This window comes from Pocillopora verrucosa, chromosome 8, assembly GCF_036669915.1.
Source record: "Pocillopora verrucosa isolate sample1 chromosome 8, ASM3666991v2, whole genome shotgun sequence".
Classification (NCBI taxonomy): domain Eukaryota; kingdom Metazoa; phylum Cnidaria; class Anthozoa; order Scleractinia; family Pocilloporidae; genus Pocillopora; species Pocillopora verrucosa.
The window spans coordinates 7,954,346-7,979,786 of NC_089319.1; the positions used below are offsets into that span (position 1 = coordinate 7,954,346).

Here is a 25,441-nt window from a genome sequence, read left to right on the forward strand (position 1 = left end):
CATGCAATAAATTGGAGTGCATCCCAGAAGGGCTGTGTCGGTATGTCCAAATGAGAGAAGAACCTGTGATTAATAACAATTTGTGTCCAGTGGATAATTAAGCATTTTTTATATTGGATAATTTTGTTTTATCAACTGAGTCAATAATATGAATTGGCTGCCATTAAGACTTTCTAAAGCTGACAGTTGGAGCTGACCTTTTGAATGTTGGGGCTAACCCTCAGTGAAAATATCAGCTTTAGAAACGGTGGCCAATATATATTTATTTATTAACTCAGTTGACACAACCAAATAATCTTGTAATACCTTCCGCCAATGCAGCACCACAGTTTCTTTAGAAACTTACCCCCTGAATACATCATAATTTTATTACTTTAACAGGTGTCTGAAGTTACGCAAGCTGATTCTTCATACAAACTGTTTGTTTACTCTGCCAGAGGGAATACATTTTCTGACAAATTTAGAGGTAAGATCACATTATCTCAGTACTTTTATCATTGTCATCATCACCAGTCACCATCCTCTGTGGCCTTTTTTCTTTGTATTCAATTTGCTAACTGCAATATATACAGAAATAGGAATCTCCCTCAGCTCAATTTGTCTCAGCGACAGTGGCTGATAGCACTCTGTGTCAGTATTAATTAGTGAGATATTTAGTTATGACTAACTCTTTAACCTTGTGACCCCTAAGAGTGATCTTAGAGCATCTAATTTTGCCTTACAATATCACCCCTCGATCACACATTAAGGTCACATGAATAAAGAATATGATTACCAGCAAAAGAAGCTTTTGATTGTTTGAGAAATTCTCTTGGTCAGCACCATAAGAAATTTATGGGGAACAGTATGGAGAATATGCATATTGATGTTAGGGTGTAAAGGGTTAAAGAACACAACCAAAACTTTTGATGTAGAAGTATTCTTGTTGGGCTATGATCCATCACATTCTTTCCACCAGTAGCTATGATAAGCTGACTATCACAATGCTGCACAACATGCTAACATTAAAATTAACACACGCAACTGGAAACTAGGGTTTGTTGAGTTGACTGACAATTAATAATGGAAATAACAAAAAAAGGTTCAGGTCATGTCAGAGGCAAGGATAATAACTTCCTTACCTACCCCCTGGGCCTTAGCAGTGTTTAACTGTTTAATTTCCAGCAGTAATCAACATGTAACTTCTCCCTATAATATTCTATACATTATCCTGTAAACTGGTAATGAGAATACTCTCACTTATCAGGCAAAGTTGTTATCTTGATCTAACAGTAATCCACTTATTTCATGTCACCTAGTTAGTAATAAATAACTTGTCTTTAGCCAAGTTGAATGTCTGACGTTCTGTCTTTCCTGTTTTAGAAATTTCAGACAGAGTAAAAAATGATCAATGGAAACTCACAAAGGTTTTTAGTTTGAAATGATCTAATTTTGATCAATTTTCTTTGTTTTCTGTAAGGAACTTGATGTCCGAAATAATCCAGAACTGGAGATGCCTCCAAAACCTGTCCCTGATGAACTAGGGAGTGGACCAGAGTTCTATAATGTAGACTTTACCTTACAGACCCAGCTAAGAATGGCCACAGGGGCCCCACCACCACCACAACGTAAGTATAGCAATCCACCCAAGATATGGCGTTGTTCACCGTGAAGTTCTCTGTAGCTTAGAATAGGCAAGGCAAGAATAAGTGTCTTGACTGTGAATATATGAAAATCATGTGAATTACATGAACTACAAAATAAGAAAAAACAAAATATGTTTCTTATTCTGCAGTTCACATATTTATATGATTTTCCAATATTCACAGGCATTTATGCATCACTTCACTGGTTTATTTGTAACCAACATTAATTTAAATAATGACCAGCTCCCAGTGGCTTGTCAGCACAGTTGGTAGAGCACTGCACAGGTATCACAGGGGTCATGGGTTCAAATCTGGTACAGTCCTGAATCTTTTTCAAGCCTTAATTTCACTACTGCTTAAGCAGTGTTCATTATTGTGAAGATCACTTTCTTATCAACAAGTGCCCTGTGGGAACAAGGAAAATTTTGAAGGCAATTTTGTAACTTGCATTAATAACTGCTACAGTGGACTTCAAATCTGATGGTTGTATTATGATGTTAATGTAAGAAGTCAATTACATGTTAACAATATTTATTTAATAATTATCCCATGAACATTTTATTTAACTCATTAAATTAATTCACCCATATTTTATCTTATAATCTAAACAAATTTTTAAGAAGAACTTTGTAGTGGCCTCACAGAATATTATGTTAACCTTTTAGCCAACAAAGATTCTTATGCAAGAAAGGTGAGTAACATTCACATTTTCAGTCAAGAAAATTGGTTTAATTAGGAATTAAGTACTGTATTTACCAGCGTATAGGCTGCACTAAGAACTATTGACCTAATCTCAGGGAAAAAAGTTTTTCCAGTAACAAAGCACAATCAAGCCAAAAAGTTGAGAAAACTCTTTCTTTATATTATTTTAATTTTTAAATGGAAATATCTACAACAGACTAGAATCTCATCTTGCCAAGGGAACGATACTCATAATTGCTTTGTGCAGCAAAATGGAGAATAAGCTGCTTCTGGCTGTAATTCAATGGGTCATTATGCTGGGTCAGTATTTTAATGGTTCTCTATGCTCATAACAATGAATTGCCAAACCCTGGGAATACCATGGATTTAAAAGAATTGCTTGGCAAACTTGATGTAGGTCATTTTTGGTGAAGAAAAATTGGCTGTGTTTTCATTCTCTTTGTCCAAAATGCATTTAATGATCAAATTGGTAAATCAAAGGTAATCTCTATGCAGTCTGCACTGTAAGTTGAAAATGATAAATCTTTGCCGTGATTTATGATTTCCAGATGCGAATGAGGGGAAGGCGCTATCAAAGCCAGTCAGAGGAACTCAAGGTAACAGATGATACAGTAGAAAAAAAGCTTATCATCCTATGAGGTAATTGAAATGACATCCTAGGTACCTTTTTGATTCTGTTATTTTCTCCATTGTAGGGTATGGTAGAGGATGCTGAGGAGAAAAAAGTCTCAGGAAAAAACAAGAGATTGGGTAAAAAGGTAGGTCACTGGTAAAACTTTGTCTGAGTGTTCTTTTTTTTTTTTCATCATAACTTGTGAAGCAGGTATAAATTTGTAAGTTACAAACCAGAGATATAAGTGGAGTGAATGGTAAAATTTCAGTCACTGACACTGACTCCTAACTGGAGTCTATTTGAGTTGAAGTCTTCTGGAGGATACATCACTTTGAAAGTGAAGTTGGAATCTTGACTAGATAACAAAATTCTTGTGGTTAACACCCCACACACTGCTAGGATTTAAGAGGCATTTCTTTCATAATTTTTGTGAGTAGATTTCGATCTGTACAACAAGAATAAAGGAAATAATCACCAACTCAGTAAGCTCTTGATTGTAAACCAAATTTTCCTTGTTAGCACCTTAGGAAATGTTTAGAGAACAGTATGGAGAATATGCATACTGATGTTAGGGTGTGACAGGTTTATAATGCTTAGCAATGGGAAATACTACCATAGGAGTGATGATACTCACTGATTCTTTGAATTTTCTTTTTTCTTCTCAGCAAGACTCAGATGAGCCTGAGAAACTTTTGAAGTAAGTTTATCCCATATCCTTGAAAACTGAACACACTTGTTCAATCAAACCTTCTTTGGATTTGTTGTAGGGCAGGGGAGCTTAAGATATTATTGAGAATTATTATTTACCAAATGAATTTAATTGTTACCAGAATAGTGAGGCATAATGTCTGTTCTTATTTGACTTCTCATTCAATTTTAATAGGGGTAGGAAGTGGAATGAGGCATTAGTGAAACCTAATCTGAATTATAATGATTTCTTTAATGAAGACACTGGCCAAGAACCTGGTGAGATCATCAAAATAAATGACAGTCTTCAATATTGCATTTTACTTGCATTAATTTTAAAATGAAAAGAAATAAGACTTATTTTAAAGAATTTACTACATGTAGTCACCCAAAACTAAGGTAGTGGATTTGTGTGTTGTATAATACTAATTACAATGTTTTGTTAAAGTACACTAAGTTTTTTACTGACTCTTGTCAATATATTTTTCTTTCATTCTACTTAAATACAAATAAAAATTACATTTTGTACCTAAAGGAGACCAAAAATTATTGCTTTCATTTTTGCAGGTCTGGTAGTATGGCAAATTGAAAATTTCCTGCCAGTTTCAGTTGATGAATGTAAGAGAGTCATTTAAAATCATTTTAATTTGAAATGGCAAACGGGCAGTAAAGAGAATGATTTTTTAATTCTTCTTATTTTTTTTCTTGATAGTGTTCTATGGAAAGTTTTATGAAGCTGACTGCTACATTGTTCTCAAGGTGACTTTTCTTTAAAGTAATTTTGGTCTTAGTCTTGGTTTCAAGGAGTTGACTTTGTACACTTCTTCTTTGCTTGTCCAGTGGTAACTGATACTTTTTACACATTCAGACTAGTTTTGATGACACAGACCAGTTGTTTTGGCAAATATTTTACTGGATTGGAAAAGAAGCTTCAGTAAGTGTGCCAACCATTTATTAAGTACAAAATAAATAATTTATAACTCATCACTGATTATAAATACTATTGAGAAAGTTATTAATGGTTTATTATCCACTCATGAATGTTGTTGAGCACCAGACTTCCTTGAGGAAGGTCAGGAGTTCATGCACCAGACTGGACTAACACTCAGGGTCTTAAAATAACTGAAGCAAATGAGCTGCCTTTGCTTTGACATCCACAAACAGTTAGACATTCTTGTCTTCTTGCATAAAAGCAGTAATTTATTGGTTCCGTCTCCTGCATCTTCTTTGTACTGGTTAGCAGGGGATGCTAAAGAACCCACACACTTCTCGCAAAGAGTGCAGAAATGCAGCTCCTGGTGTTCTAGACAAGCCTTGTTATTGTCTAGAGAAGCACCCATTTAAACCAGCTTTAAAGCTTAACTTAGTCAGACTGTCCTTAATATTGCAAATAAATAAATAACTATGATGGTGGAAAATCATCTTTGGAAGAAATCTCCATTTGAAGCTACCATACTTTGATCTTGAGTTAGATAAGCCTCATGACTATGAATTTATTGTTTTGTTATTTAGCTTGACAAGAAGGCTTGCTCAGCTATCCATGCTGTAAATCTAAGAAATTTCCTTGGTGCTGAGACACGGACTGTGGTTAGTTCTTCGTTGTTTACTTTTGCTTCTGTACTTCTGTTAGTTCATTTGACAAGTGTTGAATTGATAGGTCACAAGATCACATGTCAGTCAAATATGAAAATTAAAAATAAAAGCAAAGGTTGGCAATAGTGTAGGACTCCTAAGTAATGGTATCTTTTGTCTCTAAAGCGTGAGGAACAGGGAGATGAGTCAGAGGAATTCTGTGAACTGTTCGAAAATGGCCTCAATTATGTTGAGGGTAAGGAATAACATTTTAGCAGTATGTGACTGTTTGTTAAATTGAGTAACTTGCTTTCTTTCAATATTAGCCAGGCACATAATGACTTAATTTAGCACTGACAGCAGTTAACCCTTAAACTCTCAGAAGTGCTTAACGCATAACTTCTCCTTACAATACCATTAAGTTGTCCAGCTAACAGGTATTGAGAATACTTAAACTGATCAGGTAGAAGTTGTTATCTTGATCTAACACAAAATTCCCATAACTAATTTAATTTATAAGGAAATATGTAGAAGTTAGAGAGAATAACTAACATTAAGATCCTGGGCATGAAACATTTAATAACATTATCTAATATGTTGTATAACTACAGGTGGTACAGCTAGTGGATTTTACACAGTTGAAGATCCAGTAAGTATGTACAAATGAGCTTCCTGGTGGTGTAACAAGGCTACCTCAAACTTTACCCAAGCTTTGAAAATTTTAGCTTTATATGTTCATGATCTAGTGATCCTTTGCAATGATTTGTTTGTGAAGATTGTTTCAATTTTTTGTTAGATCTACCCTACAAGGCTCTTCAGGATTCTCAATCAATCCAAAGTACAACTTGAGCCAGTAAGTTCTTTAATTTGTAACAGTGTTCATCCTTCTTCTTTCTTGCAAATTTTCATTTTGGTTTTATCAGTTCACATTCTATCATTTGCACACTCCAAGAATACTCTCTTGGAATACATGTATTTATAGATAAATATACAAACCTTTTTTTTTTTTGCTGGGTAGGTGGAAGTGAGCACTTCATCTCTGGATCCAACTTTCTCATTTGTATTAGATGCTGGACTTAAGATGTTTATTTGGTCTGGAGCAAGGGTGAGTGTCTGATTGCTTTTGATCTTTAAGTTGTTTGTATCACAGCCTTGAATGATTATTTGCAAAATCCCTTGGAGATACTGTTGTGTTCCCATTTTTGAAGGTGACTTGCCAGACTTAAGAACAGTTCTCTTTTACTTATATGAAAGCCACTTAACAAAAAGAGTTCATCTTCTGTTTTATCTTCTAGGCAAAAGGAACAATGAAAACAAAAGGAAGGTAATTAAAAGTGATGGGATAATCTTTGGATATTTTATAATTTGTGTAGCTCATATTAGCGGCAAATACAGAGTTAACTGATGGATGTTGTGTCTCTCAACTTGGTCTCACAACAGGTTGTTTGCAGAAAAGCTGAACAAAAATGATCGTAAAAACAAAGCAGAAATTATAATGTGTGAAACGGTAGGAGCAAAGTGTTAATTGGTATTTTTAGCATGTCTGTGTCAGAAATATGTTGAGCTCTCTCAAAATATGTTAAGAGCACTCACCTGATAATTTCAGTTTTGGGTAGACACCAGCCATTTTTTCTGGGATGTTAAGTGTCTTTTCCCTAATGATGCCATTCTTTTCTCTGGAGCATAATTAGGTAAACCTTATGTTGGTTGATAGAGCCAAAGGTATATTGGGATAGGTTAGCATCCTGTCAATTCCTCAAGTTTGTCCCAAATATTACATTTTAAATACATCTGCTCTATTTTCTGGCCACTCTTGTAGAGTTCTCCTTTGATATTGTTTATAAGGAAGTCTTGAGAGAAAAAAAACCAGGGCCCAGTTGCTCAAAGGCCAATTAGCCCTAACCCAGGGTTAAATTTTAATCCAGCTTTCTTTATTTCTTTGTTCAAAGGTTTTTGGGAAAATTTTTCACTATTCTTTTTAGAACATCCAATGATCAAATTGCAAGCAAAAAGATTTGAACTGAATTTTCTCTTAAAGTTTTCCGACCTGAAATCAAATTTCACACTAACCCTGGGTTACCTTAACCCAGCTTTGATCAACCGGGGCCAGGTGGCAAAGATGACTCTCTAACCCCTCAGAGTGATCAGCAACTAATTTCTCCCCATAGTAATACTGCTAATTAATTTATTAAGATCATGAGAATAAAAGAAATGATCACCAACCTAAGAAGCTATGATTGATGTACAAATTCTCCTTGTCAGTACCAAAGGAAATGTAATAAGAAGAGCATAAAGAATATAGATACTGATGTTCGGGTGTAAAGGGGTATAAGATTATTTCAGATCAATAGTGGCATTTTGTTGATGTGTGTAATTAAGGAAACTGGCCCTTCAGAAAGGAATAACTCATGAAAAAGCAGGCCACTAGTGCTTCTGGAGAACACTGCTCTTGAGCTACATTGCATCTAGAATACCTAAAAATGATTTTTATTTCCACTTGTAAAATATTCGCTAAATTCAAGCTTTACATTAATCATTAATGCACTAAGGACTAGTCAGTTCTCATTGGTTCTGTCACATGGGAAACATTTTGTACCAACTGAGATATCATACATCATGGGTCATGTTATCCTATCATTTTACATCTTAGGGAGATGAACCTGCTGAATTTTGGAGAATTCTTGGTGGTCGTCCAACAGATGAAATTATGGTGAGTGACACATTAAGTGTCTGTATCAATAATAACAGTTTTAATCTTATAATTATGACTAATAATAGTTGTTCAACAAATGAAACAGTCAGAATTTAGTTTTTAGATATTAGCTTCAAGGGATGGACAAACAATCTAAGCAACCTTTGCAAAGAAATTTATTTTTAACATTTGAAAGTTATTATTTGAACTTTCAAAATTTTTTGAAATTATCTGTTCCAGACAGTTACTATTGTTAAAAGAGGGTATTACGATCATTTCCCCCCCATTTTTTTTTAATTGTGGAAGAAATATCCATAGTTACTTAAAAACCATTGTCCACTTGCCCCCTGCAATTTTATATTGATTATTTTTTGTAGGAAAAACCAGAGTACAATGAACCACCCCCTGTGCCTATTCTGTACCAAGTAGCTCTAGGACTAGGTTACTTGGAACTTCCACAAGGTATTTTCACGATATCATGATTTTTATCCTATTGGAACTTTTTGACAAGACAGTCAGTTAAAGCATACCTGTATACACCACCTGCACATGGTAACCCTTTACATCCTAACATTGACATCCATATTCTCCACACTGTTCTCTTTACTTTTCCTATAGTACTGAGAGGAAGAAATTGATTGACAATCAGGAGCTTCTTAAATTGGTGATCATTTTCTTTATTCTCGTGACCTTAAGAGGGCTAAGGGTTGAACAGCGCCAACTCATTATTATTGATATCTAATGTGTGTATTTAGGGCACCACAAGTATCAATTTTTTTTGTCTATTTTTATCTTACATATCAGTGGATACTAATGGAGGGAAATTGAGCACAAAAATGCTTGAAAATAAGCATGTCTATATTTTGGATTGTCATTCTGAGATTTTTGTTTGGTAAGTAATAGTGTCTATATTTTGGCCTTAATGTACCAAAATCCTTGTTTTAAAGTTTATTCTTTAAATTGTTAATACTTGATAGAAAAAAAATATATTTTGAAATTATTTAATATATTTTACAATTTTTATCCTTGGTTTCAATAGTCTTCCTTTTTTTATATTCCAAAGATTACCTTTGTAATACGTCTGATAAAATAAAATTTAACCTCAAAATACAAGAAATGGATATTTAGAACTGATTATGGTTCTTTTCTCCAGGATTGGTCGCAAATCAGCTCGTCTTGTACGTGCTGCAGCAATGAAGCTCTCTCAGGAGCTTTATGCTATGATTGACCGTCCACAATTCACTGTTCAGATACGTAACCTCCAGGGGTAAGTAGTGGCTGGGCAGCTTGATATCAGATCCTGATTCATGTCCAATAAAACTCCAACTTGTAGTATTTTTCTTCATCTTGCCATGTCTCTAGATGATAGATGTTTCACCCTTTAGTTTTTATACTTGAATTGGGCAATATACCTGTACATTATTTTGGGTTGTCATGTCATTTGGTCTTCTTTGTTTTGGTTCAAGTTAAAACTCCTTGAATTCTGAAGATACAATCAAGGCAAAGTGGGTAAATAATTGTTGTAGATACAGGCAGGGTTTCTATGGGTCCTGCAAAACCTGGAAGGGCCTGGAATTTTATTTTGACATTTTCCAGGACTGGAAAGTCCTGGAAATCTGCTTAACTCAACAAATAGTTTTCAGAATTTACATTATAAGAAATGTATACATACCATAAGAATAACTGAGTTTGAAATCTTGGGAATGAAATGGATTTAGGTGAAATTTGGAGTTCTGGAAAAATAAATCTGAGTCCTGGAAAAGTTTTGGAAAAGTCCTTGAAATTTTTTTCTGAAAATGGATATGAACCCTGTACAGGTTGGTCAATAGATGTAATGTCACTTTGAAATAAGGTGTATACTGTCTTATGTGATATCACCTTCTTCCAAAGATAACTAGTAATTTTTGTTTTTAATTCTAGGGCTGAATCCCAAATGTTTAAAGCTCGATTTATTGGCTGGGATGATGTGCTTGCAGTGGATTACACTCTCAGTGCTGATTATGTTGCAAAGGCATCAAAACAGCTCGGAGTCACTGTAAGTCATTTAGTATAAGTATCATGGAAATTTTGCTGTTTTGTAACAATAAATGAAAACTCAACAACCATTTTGAATACACTATATTGTCATAAACTTGGAATAATGGTATATAAGGTGCGCTTGAGTATTGACAAAATAATAATTTTTAAGGGTGCCCTAATTTCTGGGTAAACAAAAATGTCTTCTTGTTCTCAATCATGTACTAAGTTATGTTGAGAAATGTCTCAAGTTCGTGAATCTGCTGGTTACTTCCAAACAAATTGTGTAGTGATGGATGCATCAAAGCACAGATAAACAAAGTTCTGTGAATGTTTTTTGTTTTTTGTTTTTTTTCATAATTAGAATGCTATTAATACTGATGACAAATAATAGTGAAAGTTTCTTTTAATTAATCTTCTTTGGCCAGAACATAACCACAAAGGAAGCACAGGCTAAACTTCAGAAGGTTGCAAAGGTAATGTTGATGGAAGCATGATTATAAATTTAGTTGTCATTACTAATGTTGCTGGATACATTACCTTGCTGTTAAAGAAGCATTCACTCCTCTGCGTCTCAATCAAATTGAAATTCACAATCTCTTAGCAGGGTTGTTGCTAGGTGCCCCATGTGAGCAAAATTAGTTCAGATGAAAAAGCCATAATTGCTGGTAAAGTAATTGCTTGGCAAAGGAGGACAGCACTTATGAAGTTACGCACTTACTATTGTTCCATATCAAACATTATGTTTGAGTGGCCTCATGTGAAATTTCAGCCAACAGCTGAATTTCAAAGTTACAATCCTGTCCTTGGGGTGAACATCATGCTGTTTGCACTGCAACAGCACTCTCACTCAGCAGTCAGTTTGCACCAGTTGTAGGGCTTCTCTTTATTAAGCATCACAGTGGAACTGAAATTATATCATGTGCATGTTTGAAGATTTACTTTACCTGTAACTCTGTGGTGTGATTGATGGTAATCAGCTCATCAGCTTCAGCTGCTTAACTTTGTTTACTTTCATCCACCAGGTTGATCTATCTGCTTTGTTCACTACTCGACAACAGCCCATCCCTAATAATGAGCAGGTAATTAATTTTTTGACCTGATTTATCTGACAGGGGATTGCTTATTGATGGCATAAGCCCTTATTATTAATAGCTTTTATTCAAAACTGTTCTGTGTCCTTGAAGGAACAATATGTGGAGGAATGGAATGAAGATCTAGATGGTATGGAGTGCTTTGTTCTGGAAGGGAGAAAATTTGTCCGTCTCCCTGAAGAGGAAATTGGTGAGTTTCTTTGTTGTTTTAACCCTTTGACTCCCAGAAGTGATTAACATGTAACTTCTCCCTATAATATCCATACATTCTTCAGCCACCAAGTAATGAGAATATTCAAACTTATCAGGAAGAAGTTATCTTAATCTTAAAAAATTCTCATAACTTATTTACAAGGAATTGTGTGTTAGTTAGAGGGGAGAATTAACAATCAGATCTTGGGAGTTAAAGGGTTAAGGAAAGACCAGAAATAAGGTTAAGTACATCGTATCACCTGGTTTTGTACAAATGGATAACCTTGCATTGCTGTGTTCAAGTTTGTCTCTATCTATTGAGGAACAAGAATTTTGCAAAAGAAATTCATTTGGTTTGCTCTGATGCTGCATTTACAATGTTTTGGTTTTGATGTCATTATTCTGTCAGGACATTTCCATACTGGAGACTGTTATGTGTTCTTGTGTCGTTACTGGGTGCCAGTTGAACAACCTGAGGGAGAGGAAGATGATGATGAACCAGTGGAACAAGAAGAAGACTTTCAATGTGTTGTGTACTTCTGGCAGGTTATTACTGATTATGTATTCTATTTAACGTTAATATTTAATGTTGCAATGATTCCAAATGACATCAAAATATGGAGAGGACAAAAAAAAATGGTACACTGCTTAAGATTCAGCCATAATATGTATGTTAATATCATGAGGTTTAATTTACAATGATCTTAAAAGCTTTACTTGGTAGAACATTTTCCCTCATTCACTATTCAGTTGCCTGTTTGTTTTCATTTTGATTTTACAGGGAAGAGATGCAAACCAGATGGGTTGGCTGACATTTACATTCAGGTAATCCTTTTTAAAGGAGTATGCCAATGATTTGTTTACTTACTTTTAAAACCTTAATCAGGAGTGTTCACTTGAATGTGATGTCTGAGCAATCAGCAGAGTTTGCTTGTATTTGATGCCTGAGAAGTTAAATTCATAGAATGTAACTTGACACCAATCTAACAGTGATTAATTTTTCTTTTCCAGTCTTCAGAAGAAATTTGAGTTGTTATTTGGTGAAAAACTAGAGGTTGTGAAGACACAGCAGGTACGATGTATTCTGAATCAAAAAGTTAAGCAGTGTAGATCAGATCTTTAATTTTATGATGACTGACCAACCAAGTGAATGCTCAACAGTCTTCAATATCTGTGCTTTTGTTTATTTTTCAGCAACAAGAGGCCCCAAGATTTCTAGCTCATTTCAAAGGAAAGTTCATCATTCACAAGGTAAAAGTATAATTTATGCCCCAAGTGGGGAAAGGATTCCATCCATTGATTATTTTTTATTGAAACTAGGATTAAAGTGTTTAAGTTAAGGGGTCTCAACCCTTTACACCCTAACATCATTATGCATATTCTCCATACTGTTCTCTATACAATTGCTAAAGTGCTGACAAGGAGAATTTGCTTAACAGTCAAGATCTTCTCTGTCATGTCCTCTATTCTTGTGACCTTAATGTGTAATGCAGTTAATGCTTCACTTGATCTATCAATAGGGAAAACGCAAGGAGCCAGTGAAACCAGAAGAAAAGAATAAACCTCAGTTCTACCATATCCGCTCCAGTGGCGGCATTCTGGCCAAGAGAGTGATTCAGGTACAAAAAGAAGATCACTGCTATGGGTTAGCATTTTCAATAAAAAGAAAAGAACTTCCTGACATTTTACATTGTAGTCGTCAGAGATAGCATCACTTGTAAAGCTAGATTGCTCCTTAACTCTTTAAAAGGTGTAATCTAAGTTATTATCAATGTTTATCAGACATTTATACAGTTGCTGTCTTGCTTGCTTCCTTCAAGTGTATTTTGAATCCTAATTTTTGTTGTTGTTCAGTAATGTCCATTACTGTAGGTAACAAGTATATGTGGGTACATTTTATGCTGGTTTTTCTCCTGCTTTCTGCAGTCCTTTGGCCTCTTTAGGGGTATAGCATGGAATTTTTAGGGGAATTGAAACTCAGGGTACTTACATAACTCTTCACTTGGATATCCATTCTGTGTTTTCTCAAGCAACACTTTTGCCCCATTCACACCAGCGAAACATGTTCAATTAAATTTGGTTTAAATGAATGAAAATCAGAAACAGAAATGAAAAGTTGAATTTCCCATAGGATTCAAGTCATCTCTAATTTGTATTTTCAGTGTGCTAAATTTGAATATGACAAAGATCATTTTAAGCAGTTTTTATGAAGAAAACAATTTTTAACCCATGTTAAACAAAACAGCTTGAAAACATGTTTGAGCTTTGGTGTAAATGTGTTATTTATTGTATATCATGAGCATTGAGTGTTGCTTTTTATCACCCTAATTATCAAGTTGCAAATTTCTGAATTGAACTGAAAAATAAAAAACCTTATCTCAGGGAGGAGGGGTTGGGGGGTTGGACAGTCACCCTTGGGGCCCCCTCCCCCCCTTACCCTACCCTAGCTATGTCCCTGCTTTTTCAATCCAATTGTGAGTCATGCAGCATCAAAATGCTTCCTTAGCCCTTGTTTGACTTAAGTTTTACACTGAGGTATCTCACAAAATCAGAGCGTTGTGTATCTTATCAAAAATGATGGTTGTTGCTTTTATTATTTAATCTTCAGATTGAAACTGATGCTAGACATCTGAACTCTGAATTCTGGTAAGCCTCATCTTTGAATTTTTCAGCATGAAGTAGTAAATTGTGGTCAATGGAGTTACTACAGCTTACTGGAGCACTGAAGGGTTATTTCTTCCAGAGGTTACCATTATAGTAATGCTGGCTGTAGGCTTGTGAAGACAAACTTAATTTTCAGAAGGTAGCAGATATGAGAATGGTTAAAAACTATAGTTAGTGATTATGCAGTTACAAAAAAAATTCTCAACTCAGTTATGAATATTCTATTTTCCAGCTACATCCTGAAAGTTCCATTTGAAAATTACTCTGAAGATGGAATCATATATGTATGGATTGGCAGGTATTTCTCTCTCACCTTGTGCTGAATGGTTTGTTTCCACTGTTTTGTTCTCTCTTTGAAATTAACCTGAATGTTTCTTTTAAACAAACAGCAAAGTCTCAGAAAGTGAAGCTGATCATGCCAAGGAACTCGGAAATGAAATTTGGGATGTAAGTCAGAAAACTTCTCAAATTTAGATCTTATTTAGGACCCACTCCACAGAAAGAAGTTGGTTTTGAGAGATTTTTGTCATGTTGACTTGTCCATGTTGCTGATCTTTACCTTTGACAAACAGATTACCTGTGGTGGCCCATGTTAATTTTGTTTTTTGTTACATTTGTCTTCTCTGATTTTATTTTTTTCTTATGTGTATCTTAGAGTGGCTACACAGTTCAAATTGTCAATGAAGGAGATGAACCAGAGAACTTCTTCTGGGTGGGTCTTGGAGGAAAGAAAGACTATGATAAGGTGTGTGTTTCACTACCTAAAACTTTATTTAGTTTCAGAGGGACTATATCTCTATCAAGAAGCTTTGGGGTTCAGGACCTGCTTGTTTGATTGTTGGATAAGGCTATCCACTGGATAAATTGCTATCAGATGAATAGCACAGTACATTTTGTTGACAGTTATCTGCTGGATAGCAATTTATCTGCTCCCTTTATACAACTGGGTCCTGGTAGCTAGTTGGCTTACCACAAAGAGCAATACAACAAGCCCTGGCATTGAAGGCAGTTTTGAATATAGCTTAGTTATTTATTAGTAGGACCACAGTGAAGTGAAGGAACAAAAACTTGTATGAAACAGAATGGATGGGCGCTACATTTAAGCATTGGAAAGTGGATTTCATGGTAGCAAAATGTGCTCTTATAATAAGCAGTTGGTTTGAGCTTCCCAAGAATCACATAGAAGATAAATTTTTTTTCTGATATTAGTAGATAACTTGGTCTGTTTCCCAAGGTTAATTTTAGATTTCCTTTGCCCTCCCATAGGGGTCAGATTTTACTGTTAGGGATCATGTTTCATATGTGTTTTTTGCCTGTATCTTTGCAGTCTGCAGAGTACATCAATTATGCTCGTCTGTTCCGCTGTTCTAATGAAAAGGGGTACTTTTCCGTCTCTGAAAAGTGTTCTGATTTTTGTCAGGTGAGACTGTAAATAGGTGTATGTTTACTTAACTAGGGCTGCAAAAGGAAGAAAAAGTATAGAATTCTCTAAAGCTAGATTCTTGTTAAGGAGAAGTGTCAATAGTGTTTACTTGTTTTATATGAATTAATATTTTTGTGTCAAAAAATTGGTACTATGTAGAAAAAAAACTATGGAGAAAAATTCACAGAAATGTATTAATCTTTACCATACTAATGGAACTGATTTTAAGTTTTCCAGTGGTGTTACCATTTCTAAACCTGTACTTACCTCACTTTTTTGTTTGTTTATTTACTTTGGTTTAGGATGACCTAGCAAGTGAAGATGTTATGATTCTTGACACTGGAAATGAGGTATTGATGGCAATAATTGGCAGTTTTTTACAGTTTGAAATTTAGTTGTTTAACTCTTTAACTCTGAAGATCTGATTGTTAATTCTCCCCTCTAGCTGCTACACATTTCCTTGTAAATAAGTTACAAGAATTTGGTGTTCGATCAAGATAACAACTTCTACCTGATAAGTTTGAGTATTCTCATTACGAGTTTGCTGGATAATGTATGGATATTATGGGGAGAAGTCACATGTTAATCACAGTTTTCTACAGTGTAAAATTCCATTGGTTAAGTACTGTTTTTTTTGTCTTAAACTGATGATCAGAGCCGTATTGACATGATTAATAGACCAGTAATGTTTTAATTGATAAATGCCCAAACTGTTAAATTGTGTCAAGTTTATCTATTGTCCAACAAAGCAGATGCAGTCAACTTTTAACCATGTAACAGACAAACTGTAAACCCATTTCATTCTTCAGGTATATGTTTGGATGGGACCTCAGTCCAGTGATGTTGAAAGGAAGATGGCCATCAAAAGTACACAGGTATTTTTATTAACACAACACTGTCAGTGCACTTGAAATGCCAGCTTTACAGAGCTCTTTACCATGGCCACCTTACATTATCAACTCAGTTCATTAAACCAATTAATCTTGTAATACCCACCTCTGACACAGCACCGCAGTTTTAAAAAAGTGATCACTCCCCCTTTTTTATGCTCACTGCAGTTTAAAAGGGGGGGGGGGAAGGTACAGACCTCTTCTTTCAAAGTACAAGCATATAGAGGTTAAATTAGGGGTGCTTCTAAGACGCTTTGGTGTTGCCATGGTGACTTTCTGCATCAAGGAAACATCTTGATTTGTTTCATGATGTGTGGAGTTTTGTGCAATGATATTTTCAATTATCCCTCTGTAAAAGATTATGGTTGTAATCCTTCAAAAGTAAAGACTGAAATTATTACAAGTGAAGGAAAACTGTTATTGCAATATCTTTGTTAGGTTTATATTCAGCATCTTATGCAGCTGGACAGTGGTCCAATCAGGAAGCTGCGCTGCACCTTCAGAGGGAAAGAACCACACCACTTTACCAGATGCTTTCATGGCTGGGGCCAATTTCACGATCCAAAGATGTAAAATTTTGCAATTTAGTAGCCCTGAGCCACAGGGAAAAGACATCGACAAGCCATCTTTGAACATGATGGGTTTCCCAGTATACTTCTTTCCTGCCAAGAAAAAGTTGTTGAACACACATTTACAGGAATTAATGCTCGACAATAGTAAGGCTGCCTTAATTCTGAAAGCCACATTCTTAACTTTGGACAATGTGGTGCTGTTTATCACTCTACAGGTTCAATGATCATTAAAATGCTAGTCAGTTTTTCTTTTATTGAAGGAATGGAATGGGTATAAATCTGCAAGCAAAGTATCAGGGAAACATAAAGAAATGGTATGGAAAATGAGGGAGGTAATCTAAATTGGAGCAATGTCCAAAGAACTTTCAAATCCAGTTGACTTTGGCATCATATTTTCACTGGCAAGAACAAGTTCTTTCAGTTTTGCGACACCTGATAAATGGAAAGTACTCCAAGTGTTACACCTGTTTCTACAGTAAATCTCTTGTAGAAAATAAACCATTTTGCATTATTTAACATAGAGTACAATAGACTTTGTTTAAATTGATCTTTATTGATAACAAAATGAAGTTACTCTTGTTGAGAAGGTTAACACACTTTTTATGTCAAGATTTACAAAAAAACGTGTAAATATTTCTGTGAAAGTGTAATGAATGTAGGTTAATCCTTGCACTTAGAAAGTTTTGAGCCTTTGAAGCAATTTATTAAATGGAAAAACTGCAAAGGAACATCTTGGTCTATTGCATACAAGTATTCATTATTTTGTTGCTGCACACAATTCTTTATACTTTTTACTCTATTGCATACGATTTATGCCATAGTGTTTTTTAATAACCTATAAAAAAATAATACGACTCAATCCCTCAAACCAGCCTGATTTTTAGAATTTCCTTGCAGCTTGATGATAGACTAAACATACTGCTACGGCATACTTTGTCATCCCCAAAGGATGTTAAGAAAACAACATCCTTTTTACACTTCTCTCAGTATTAAAAATGACAAACAATTAAAAATGATACATATTACTTTACAATTCCAAGTCATTGATCCACTGATTGCTTAAGAAGCCACCAAAAAAAAATACAACTTTATACCAATTCTTTTTAAAGTTAAATATAATTATAATTATTGTAATATTTAGGGTGGATATACCACAAATTAATACTGTTACCAGAAAAGACCCAGTCCTTTCACTGCACCCTCAGTTCAATAACCTACTTCCCAAGTTTCAATATGTATTACCAGTTACTACTTCTACGATAAGTACCTAGTTTGCAACACCTGCTTTGGATATCAGAAATGTTTGTGTACCTCTTACTAGCCAAGTTCAAAGTCTTGACTGTAAATTATAGACCAAGTTTTTTCCTACTCAGACTTGTGGCCCAATTGCAAGGCAGAAAAACTTGTCTCCATAGCTTACAATATGGACTTAGAAATTGAGGTCAATAGGACATTAACCCTTTAAGTCCCACAAGTGACCTTGACAGAATTTCTCCTTACACTATCAGTACGATATCAAACAGACGTTAATGAGAATAAAGAAAAACATCAATAAGGGGATTATTGGTAGATCCAATTCCAAATTCTCCACACTAACATCACATGAATTGAATGGAAAATTACTAAAATGAAATCTTAGGAGTTAAAGGCCTAATTATATATTGTAGCTCCACATAGAAGAGGAAGATTCCAATTCAAAAGCTTTTGAATGTAAAACACACTCTGATTAATTGACCAATCATAGCATACATACTTATGAAGAGATACAATAATTAGTCATCAGGATCAAATCTGAGTTTCAACAGGTACATCATGGTAAAGATAACACTTATTAGATACAGTTAAAAAAAACTGATTAAAAAATATACAAACATTTTAATCTATGTCATAGGAATAACTAAGTGTATTACTTTTGCAAAATAAAAATAATGGATCAATGGGGTAATTTCTAAGGCTTAAAAATATATCTTAACTATGGAAATTAAATTGTTTTATTTGCAAAATGACCCTCAAGAACAATGATAAAAACGGCAAAGAAAACTTCATACTTACAAGGAAATGGTGACAAGCTAAATTAATGTACATCTGGTTTGAATTCTATTTGTTAGGTGGTAACATTCTTTGAAATATCAGTAAAACTATATCACCATCTAACGACAAATTTAAACAAGGACATTTTAAAGTGTTTCATTGAAGGAACTACAAACTGTGAATTCTATTTACAAAGAATGTTGGAAAACTTTGGGCCAGTTATTTTAACTAGTCTTCATCATCTCCAATTCAGCTGACCATTATGTTTGTATTTCGATTTTGAACAGCTATCACCTATAAAGAATCTTTCAGTTGATTGATTGTCTAAGGCTGCTTTCTTAGTTTAATTTTGTTAAAATAACTGGCCCTGAATGTTTGATTTCTATTCTATTTATGTTTGGTTAGGTGTTGGGGCAGTTACATAGTTTGAAGGAAAGATTCCGATAGCTCCATTGACTTGTCCCTTCCACCAATCAGGATTACTTTTATCCAACACTGTTATCCACTGACCTGCCGTGAAACTCAGCTCATCTGTGTCTTGCGCAGCAAAATTAAACAAGGCCTGCACCATCTCATCCTATTTTATAAAGGGAAAGAATCATTCATTTGACCCTTTGATTCCCAAGAGTAAGAAGTAAAATAATACACCAGTTTTATCGATTAAATTTTGACAATTTTAAGCATCATGTTTATGCAATTGGAAAGTTTAAGTCAACATTTGCAGTTGCTTTCGTGTAGGCTACTGGATAGATGTTTCAGTAAAAGCTGGTTACTGGTGGTCAAACACCTCTTGTAGGAACTCTCAGGGCCATTGGTTTAGCCTGTGGGCAGGGTTCACGTTTGGGATTTGGCACACAGCTCTCTATTATTTTATTGGCTGCTGTTACAAGAATTTAGTGAAACCCCTGCAACTAGATTATTTTTCTTTCAGAAAATATGTCAACTGTCTTTTTTTTTTCCTGATTAAACAATGGGTATTTGAGACTTATGGTTTTAATCAATAAGTAACAGGACTTTTTGTCATCCAGTTCTGTCTTAAGTACTGACACTAAAATAATCAAGCCATCAGACTTGTGTTTTTACCATTATTAAATACACTGCAAGGAATACTCTGATGATAGGGAAATTTTAAAAAATCACCAACCAAGGAACATTGTTCACAGGATAGATCACCAAATTCTTGGGTCGGGCCAATATGGATAACATTAAAGGCACACATGTAACTTACTCTTAAGTCTGTATCACTGAGGAATATTTGTTGATTGTTGCTGACTGAGTTTGTTTTGTGGTGCTCTACCAACATGTTGAGAGATGAAAACTTTCTTATCCACAAATAGTACTTCCTCTCCTCATTTTTAAAAATTTTGAAGTGCTGAACATGGTCACCAGTTCTGATGAAGAGAAATTTTTTATTTGTTATAAAAGCTTTGACCACCTGACTCTGCTAACTAAGTATATAGACATAAACTAAACTTGCACCCACAGGAAATGCTGTGGTGACCACTAAATACAGGTTGATCACTTATGACAGGTTCCACAATAGAGAGGTATCATTAATAAAAGACATTTTATTTAATAAAATGTACAAACACACTCTTGAAAATACTACTAGCATTGATTTCGGGAGATGAACATGGATTAAATATGCTTGAGTGACCATTCAGCACAGGTGGAAGACAATACAAACAGGCTTTTGGGACTTGGGTAAAGGGTGACTGCCACAGTTTAATAGAGGTGACAATTACTAAAAGTGTTGGAGAGAAAAGAATTTTGTGACTGACAACTTAGCTCTTAATACAGGGTGACTGCTTAATCCTTTAACTTCCAAGATTCCATTATAATTTCTCCTTACTGTCTGCAAATAGTTCTTGTGATGTTAGTTCAGAGAATTTGGTATTGGATCAACTAATAATCCCCTAATTGAGATTTTTCTTTAATTATTCTCATCACTTGTCTGCTTGATATTGTACTGATATTGTAAGGAGAAATTCTGTCTTGGTCACTCACAGAAGTTAACAAAGAGCCTCTTAATGCAGGTTTGGCTGTTGTAACTTAAGAAAGATGGTATGTACAGTGTGCTAAGTGTTCTCCTGTGATCAAAGCTATTTAGGGTGACCACAGGAAGAAACAGAGATGCAATGGACATTGTTTCTGAGTCCTGATCTAGTTATTTAGGAATTATTCCATATTGAGCTTATTTTAAGTAAATAAATGATGGATTAAGTATGCATAATGAGATTTAGTATATGACCTGGTAACCAGAATTGAGTTACCTAATTATACTGTTAACACTCAAAAACAACATTCAAAGCCAAGAGTTTATTTTTTGTTTTATTCCAAGTACCTGGATGGGTACTGGTTATTTTTCACAAAACCTGAGCTAATGTAGTTGGCGAACAGCAATGTAACAACATTCAATCTAAATACAGAAGCAAACTATTTACCACTCATCCTAAATAGGAGTTTGACATACATTTCTTATGATATTCCCACATCAGCTGCATTGGCAGGCATTCACCTTTGTTTGGTGGCTGAATCTCAAACTTACAGTAGCAACTGTAGATTAGTGAGGTGGAGTGTTGTGCTAAAGGGGTAAGTTGCGTTGTCAAGTTGTCATGGCACAAAAGAGCCTTATCTCTATTAATCCCTAACCATTCACTGACCTATAGAATATGCTGTGTTTTACTAATTCGTTTATAGGTTTTAAAAATTCAGTGATAAGGCAGAAATATTGCAAGATCATCCTTACCTAACAGACAGAGAGAAGTCTCCTGAAAAGTGACAACATCAAAAGAATTAACAACAGAGCAAAAACAACACCCATATCCTAAATTATCTTATAGACACTCCTTCTTAACCTTTAACTCCCATGAGTGACCAAGAGAGAATTTCTCCTCACTACATTTATACAATATCATGTAGACAAGTGATGAGAATAAAGAAAAATATCAATTATGGGATTACTAATTGGTCCGATACCAAATTCTCCAAACTAACATAATGAGAATCATTTGGCTAACAGTAAGGAGAATTACTAATGAGATCTTGAGAGTTAAAGGGTTAAACAAACACCCCTTATCTAACAGCACCCCCCTCCTTGCTGCTATGCTTTTAAGAGACCCATCACTAATAAACTCACTCTGCAATAGACACCCCCCTCAAACATAAATATATATATATATATATATATATATAGGAAGTCTGCAAGTCGATTTTCGCGTGGAACAGTGCTCAATACGTTGAAGCAGAGCAGGATAAATATTATGAGAGGAAAAAAGGTACGTAACTACATTTCCCGACAAGCCTGTTTCGTGAATCGCTTCACTCTTCAGGGGTTTAATGAAAGAATATTCATGTGACTATCGTTTATATACTAGGAAAATTTGCATAATACGCGGTAAACTTAAAAACTTTAAAGTTCAGCTGTTGCGTAGCAACGCTTTGTTTCTGTGTCGGCATGAAGATACGAGTTCGTTACGCTTATTTAGTGATGAGAGGTCGGGTCGGTAAATTATCAGGAATTTTTCTTTTAGACAGAGGTTGCATCTTTTACTGGAGCTGTTGTAGGGAGAGTTAGATGATAAGACGCGCCATGAGATAGAATAGTCAATGTTGTCGTTCTTGAGTGTCCAGATGTGTTTGCTAAGTTCGGTAGAGTTTTTGTGCTTGGCGTGGCGGAATGATGCGGTGTGATTTCTGTGTCACACCGCATTATGATATATACATATATATATATATATATACATTATGTATTATTCCAAACAGCATGACAGAGCAAAATCAGTAAGTTTTCTCAGTTTCTTCCTTGACTAGCAATGGTTTGCATGTTTTGCCTTGTTCATGGTCGGGTTTAAAGTAGAGGCATATTACTGGCTATGCTAAATATACCCAACCATTTGAAAGTCATACTGAACCAGAACCATGATTGACATTTACAAGAACTATATGGAAAACAGTTACTAGTAACAATAATTTGTGATCTCTTAGAGAAGAGTCAACAAAAAAGCAAAAAGACTGCCTAGATTTGTGACAACCCATAGCATGCAATTACCAATTCATTGAAATAAGAATTTTGCATTTTATTGTATGATTGATTGTAATATTTTTTTTTAGCAAGAATAAGTTAATTGTGAACCATTGTTAAAGTAATCAGTTGCCCAAAATCAGATGGAGGACATCAGTGCTAGTGATATCCTTTCACTAGAAAGGATATCAGGATAAAGAATAAACAGAAAATCCTCTGTAAAACAAAGGGAGTGATGCAAAGAAGCCTGTGAGACTACAGTCAGCTCTTCCCTCACAAAAAACATGATCAAGGCCACAGAAGGAAGAGGGTACAACTTCTTCTATCTAAAATATAATAGCCATGGTCCCAAGAGGGGCCATTTAAATATCGCATAGACATGACTGAACTGACCAATACCTGGTGAGCTCTCACTCTCTCGGATGAGAAAGGCACCTTCATGTTGGACCTGCAGAAGTGCTTCTTCTGCTTGTCTTCTTGTTATTTTACCATGGAACCAGCTACAATAACATTTCAGTACAGTCAGCAACAACAATAAATACATATTAAAATGTTCTTAAGTTATACCTTTTCTACATTCACTTCTTGGGTGCCAATTTGAGGGCCACAGGTACAAAAGTTGATCTCACACAAAACCATACCTGCTGATCAAATTCTTATGCCTATAGAAATATTTGTGCTACTGTCACTTTTATCAATACATTTAAAGTATGAGTAGCATGAATGTTTTCAAGAAAAGATCAGGTTTTTTAATGATTCTTTTTTCCCAAAAGCCTCTAATTTAAGAAGAAGAGCAAACTCTTCACCACACCCACAAATATTTTTAGTACATGATGCTAAATCTTTGGAAATTTCAGAAATGACCGAGTCTTCTAAAATTGGTAGGTATACAAAACAGCTGTAAAAATCTGGAATTCCATCCCTTCCCAACAATCAACACAAAGGTTATGGTCTTTGATGACTGACCATATAGGTGAAAGGTTTGTCTTATACCTGAGACCTTAGTTAAACTGTCGTAGTGGCGATCGAGGACCTCACTTCAAGTTCAGCAAGGAGTGAAAACAAATTAGTTCTAGTTGCTTCTTTTCCCCCTTGAAAGCAAAGTTGAAAATTCCCCTCACACAGATGACAACATGAGGTTCGCGTGCATTTCAAGCAAAAGTTGCAAAAGAAATAAATGAGAAAACCAAAAGTGCCATTAATTTCTCGATCAAATTATTCAGCAGAGACCCTGAAGCTGTCATAAGTACAATGTTCATTCGAAGAGGCAATTGTGTTGTGGAAATATGAGCTGTAATGCGTGTTTCAAAACAATCAAGGTAAGAGGCTTCAAATATAATCGATAACAATGCGATATGCGTATTGGATTGTTTCTGTTAATTGTAAATCTCTCAACGGCTCAGCACCGCTTAGTGCACAATCAAAATGCAGAATTACACGCACAATATTGCAGAATATCAGACGGAGCTTAGAATTGATCAATTGATCAGTCGCTCGATTTGAAACGACGGAAGTCAAATCAACTGAGGGGAACTTTCTGACCTATTAACTTGAGAAAGGAGATCATTTCAGTCAAACATCATCTATGGTGCAACCAAAGAATTTGTCCCACATTTCATAACAGCACATTCGACGTTTCAAATCACAAGCTAAAAAGCATTGAAATTCACTCGTGAATCGAAACAAAAACTTAAAAATGAAACTGTCACATCGATCTTCGGGTAAAATTTGAGCATACCTGTGAGGTCTCATCGTTATATAGGTGTTTGGAATCCAACCTTCTTGATCGTTTTGTTCTGCTTTATACCAATTTCTGTCCTCATCTTTGTCTAAGATCTGAAAATAAATGATATTTGGCTGCAAAATGATGCATAATCAAAGACTGAAAACCTGAAAGTCGAGTGCCAATAAATTATTTGAGTTTACATATTAAAAGAAACCCTGTTTACATTCAGAACGCTGCCTTTTTCGAAGGAGAGTTCGTCATCTTGAGAAGCAGTAAACTTATATTTCGCCACGGCCTCCATCGACAAAATTTCCTGTCTTCAACCAGCAAAATGATTCACCGAGAATATAATGGGTCTAGTTTAACACCGCCAAAATTCAACGCAACATGAAAACTGCTCATCTTCGATATGATTAATGCAGGAAGTGAACAGTAGGTTTTGGGACAAACAACTCGTTACCAGGTGAAACTCGGCCAAAAAATACGATTTCCTTTTATAGCAAAAAATTTTAAATGGCTGAGTTAGATCCCACGTACGAGTCGATTGAATTACCAGTCAGCTGACAAAAAGCTTCAGTTTATGGTTATCGAAGGTCATATCTCTCTGGGAAATTGCGACAAGAATTCTTATTTAGTGACTCATCGATGGGGTAGGTATTACTTCCGGTTCGGAAAGGGCGAGTTTCGTGTGAGTGAAGAATAAACGAAAAGAACAAAACATGATGTTGGTTGGTTTACTCTCTAAGAAACATAGGAATTTCATGAGGTTTTCACCGTTTAATCGTGCCACTTAGTATGGTATATTGCATGGCAAGATTTTTCAACAGTTTAGCTGCTTGTCCCAAAGAACGCCAAATCTAATTTCGTACCCAGATCCTACCGTGTAACTGTAACTGAAGGGCGTGGAAGGTACGAGAC

The 25,441-nt window shown here is 35.1% G+C and overlaps 2 protein-coding genes across 2 annotated transcripts in view; one reads left to right on the forward strand and one right to left on the reverse strand.

Moving 5' to 3' along the window:
- The window catches only part of LOC131793241 (protein flightless-1 homolog), a 24,916-nt gene extending 7,446 nt beyond the window's left edge, over nt 1-17,470 (forward strand). Inside the window, exons 17-55 of the mRNA XM_066170535.1 lie at nt 1-40; nt 382-466; nt 1,460-1,607; nt 2,291-2,316; nt 2,876-2,923; nt 3,023-3,085; nt 3,606-3,637; nt 3,824-3,906; nt 4,195-4,245; nt 4,340-4,386; nt 4,496-4,561; nt 5,140-5,214; nt 5,386-5,455; nt 5,811-5,848; nt 5,996-6,052; nt 6,218-6,304; nt 6,495-6,523; nt 6,640-6,706; nt 7,850-7,909; nt 8,269-8,353; nt 8,696-8,783; nt 9,045-9,158; nt 9,812-9,926; nt 10,336-10,383; nt 10,933-10,989; nt 11,095-11,191; nt 11,603-11,739; nt 11,975-12,018; nt 12,205-12,265; nt 12,388-12,444; nt 12,714-12,812; nt 13,802-13,839; nt 14,090-14,155; nt 14,247-14,304; nt 14,513-14,602; nt 15,185-15,277; nt 15,583-15,630; nt 16,090-16,155; nt 16,609-17,470. The exon at nt 1-40 is cut by the window's left edge and continues 16 nt beyond it. Of these exons, the coding sequence (XP_066026632.1) occupies nt 1-40; nt 382-466; nt 1,460-1,607; nt 2,291-2,316; nt 2,876-2,923; nt 3,023-3,085; nt 3,606-3,637; nt 3,824-3,906; nt 4,195-4,245; nt 4,340-4,386; nt 4,496-4,561; nt 5,140-5,214; nt 5,386-5,455; nt 5,811-5,848; nt 5,996-6,052; nt 6,218-6,304; nt 6,495-6,523; nt 6,640-6,706; nt 7,850-7,909; nt 8,269-8,353; nt 8,696-8,783; nt 9,045-9,158; nt 9,812-9,926; nt 10,336-10,383; nt 10,933-10,989; nt 11,095-11,191; nt 11,603-11,739; nt 11,975-12,018; nt 12,205-12,265; nt 12,388-12,444; nt 12,714-12,812; nt 13,802-13,839; nt 14,090-14,155; nt 14,247-14,304; nt 14,513-14,602; nt 15,185-15,277; nt 15,583-15,630; nt 16,090-16,155; nt 16,609-16,743 (2,768 nt within the window). The 3' untranslated portion in view covers nt 16,744-17,470. The remainder of the gene's footprint in view (nt 41-381; nt 467-1,459; nt 1,608-2,290; nt 2,317-2,875; nt 2,924-3,022; nt 3,086-3,605; nt 3,638-3,823; nt 3,907-4,194; nt 4,246-4,339; nt 4,387-4,495; nt 4,562-5,139; nt 5,215-5,385; nt 5,456-5,810; nt 5,849-5,995; nt 6,053-6,217; nt 6,305-6,494; nt 6,524-6,639; nt 6,707-7,849; nt 7,910-8,268; nt 8,354-8,695; nt 8,784-9,044; nt 9,159-9,811; nt 9,927-10,335; nt 10,384-10,932; nt 10,990-11,094; nt 11,192-11,602; nt 11,740-11,974; nt 12,019-12,204; nt 12,266-12,387; nt 12,445-12,713; nt 12,813-13,801; nt 13,840-14,089; nt 14,156-14,246; nt 14,305-14,512; nt 14,603-15,184; nt 15,278-15,582; nt 15,631-16,089; nt 16,156-16,608) is intronic.
- Nucleotides 17,344-24,970, reverse strand: LOC131793240 (growth factor receptor-bound protein 2). Its single transcript, XM_059110658.2, has 6 exons — nt 24,747-24,970; nt 24,536-24,633; nt 23,197-23,297; nt 21,523-21,544; nt 20,002-20,164; nt 17,344-19,350 (listed from the first exon to the last, which is right to left on the reverse strand). Exons 1-6 carry the CDS (start codon nt 24,822-24,824, stop codon nt 19,165-19,167), a joined length of 648 nt encoding a protein of 215 aa, XP_058966641.1. The 5' UTR covers nt 24,825-24,970; the 3' UTR covers nt 17,344-19,164.
- Between the last annotated feature and the right edge of the window lie 471 nt (nt 24,971-25,441).

What these genes read in the sequence shown, in the direction of transcription:
- LOC131793240 (XM_059110658.2), bottom strand. Translation starts at nt 24,824, where the DNA reads ATGGAGGCCGTGGCGAAATATAAGTTTACTGCTTCTCAAGATGACGAA. An exon ending in AGAGAGTGAGAGCTCACCAG is followed by an intron (nt 21,545 to 23,196) that starts GTATTGGTCAGT and finishes GTCACTTTTCAG; the next exon opens with GAGACTTCTCTCTGTCTGTT. An exon ending in GACTTCTCTCTGTCTGTTAG is followed by an intron (nt 20,165 to 21,522) that starts GTAAGGATGATC and finishes TCTCTTCATCAG; the next exon opens with AACTGGTGACCATGTTCAGC.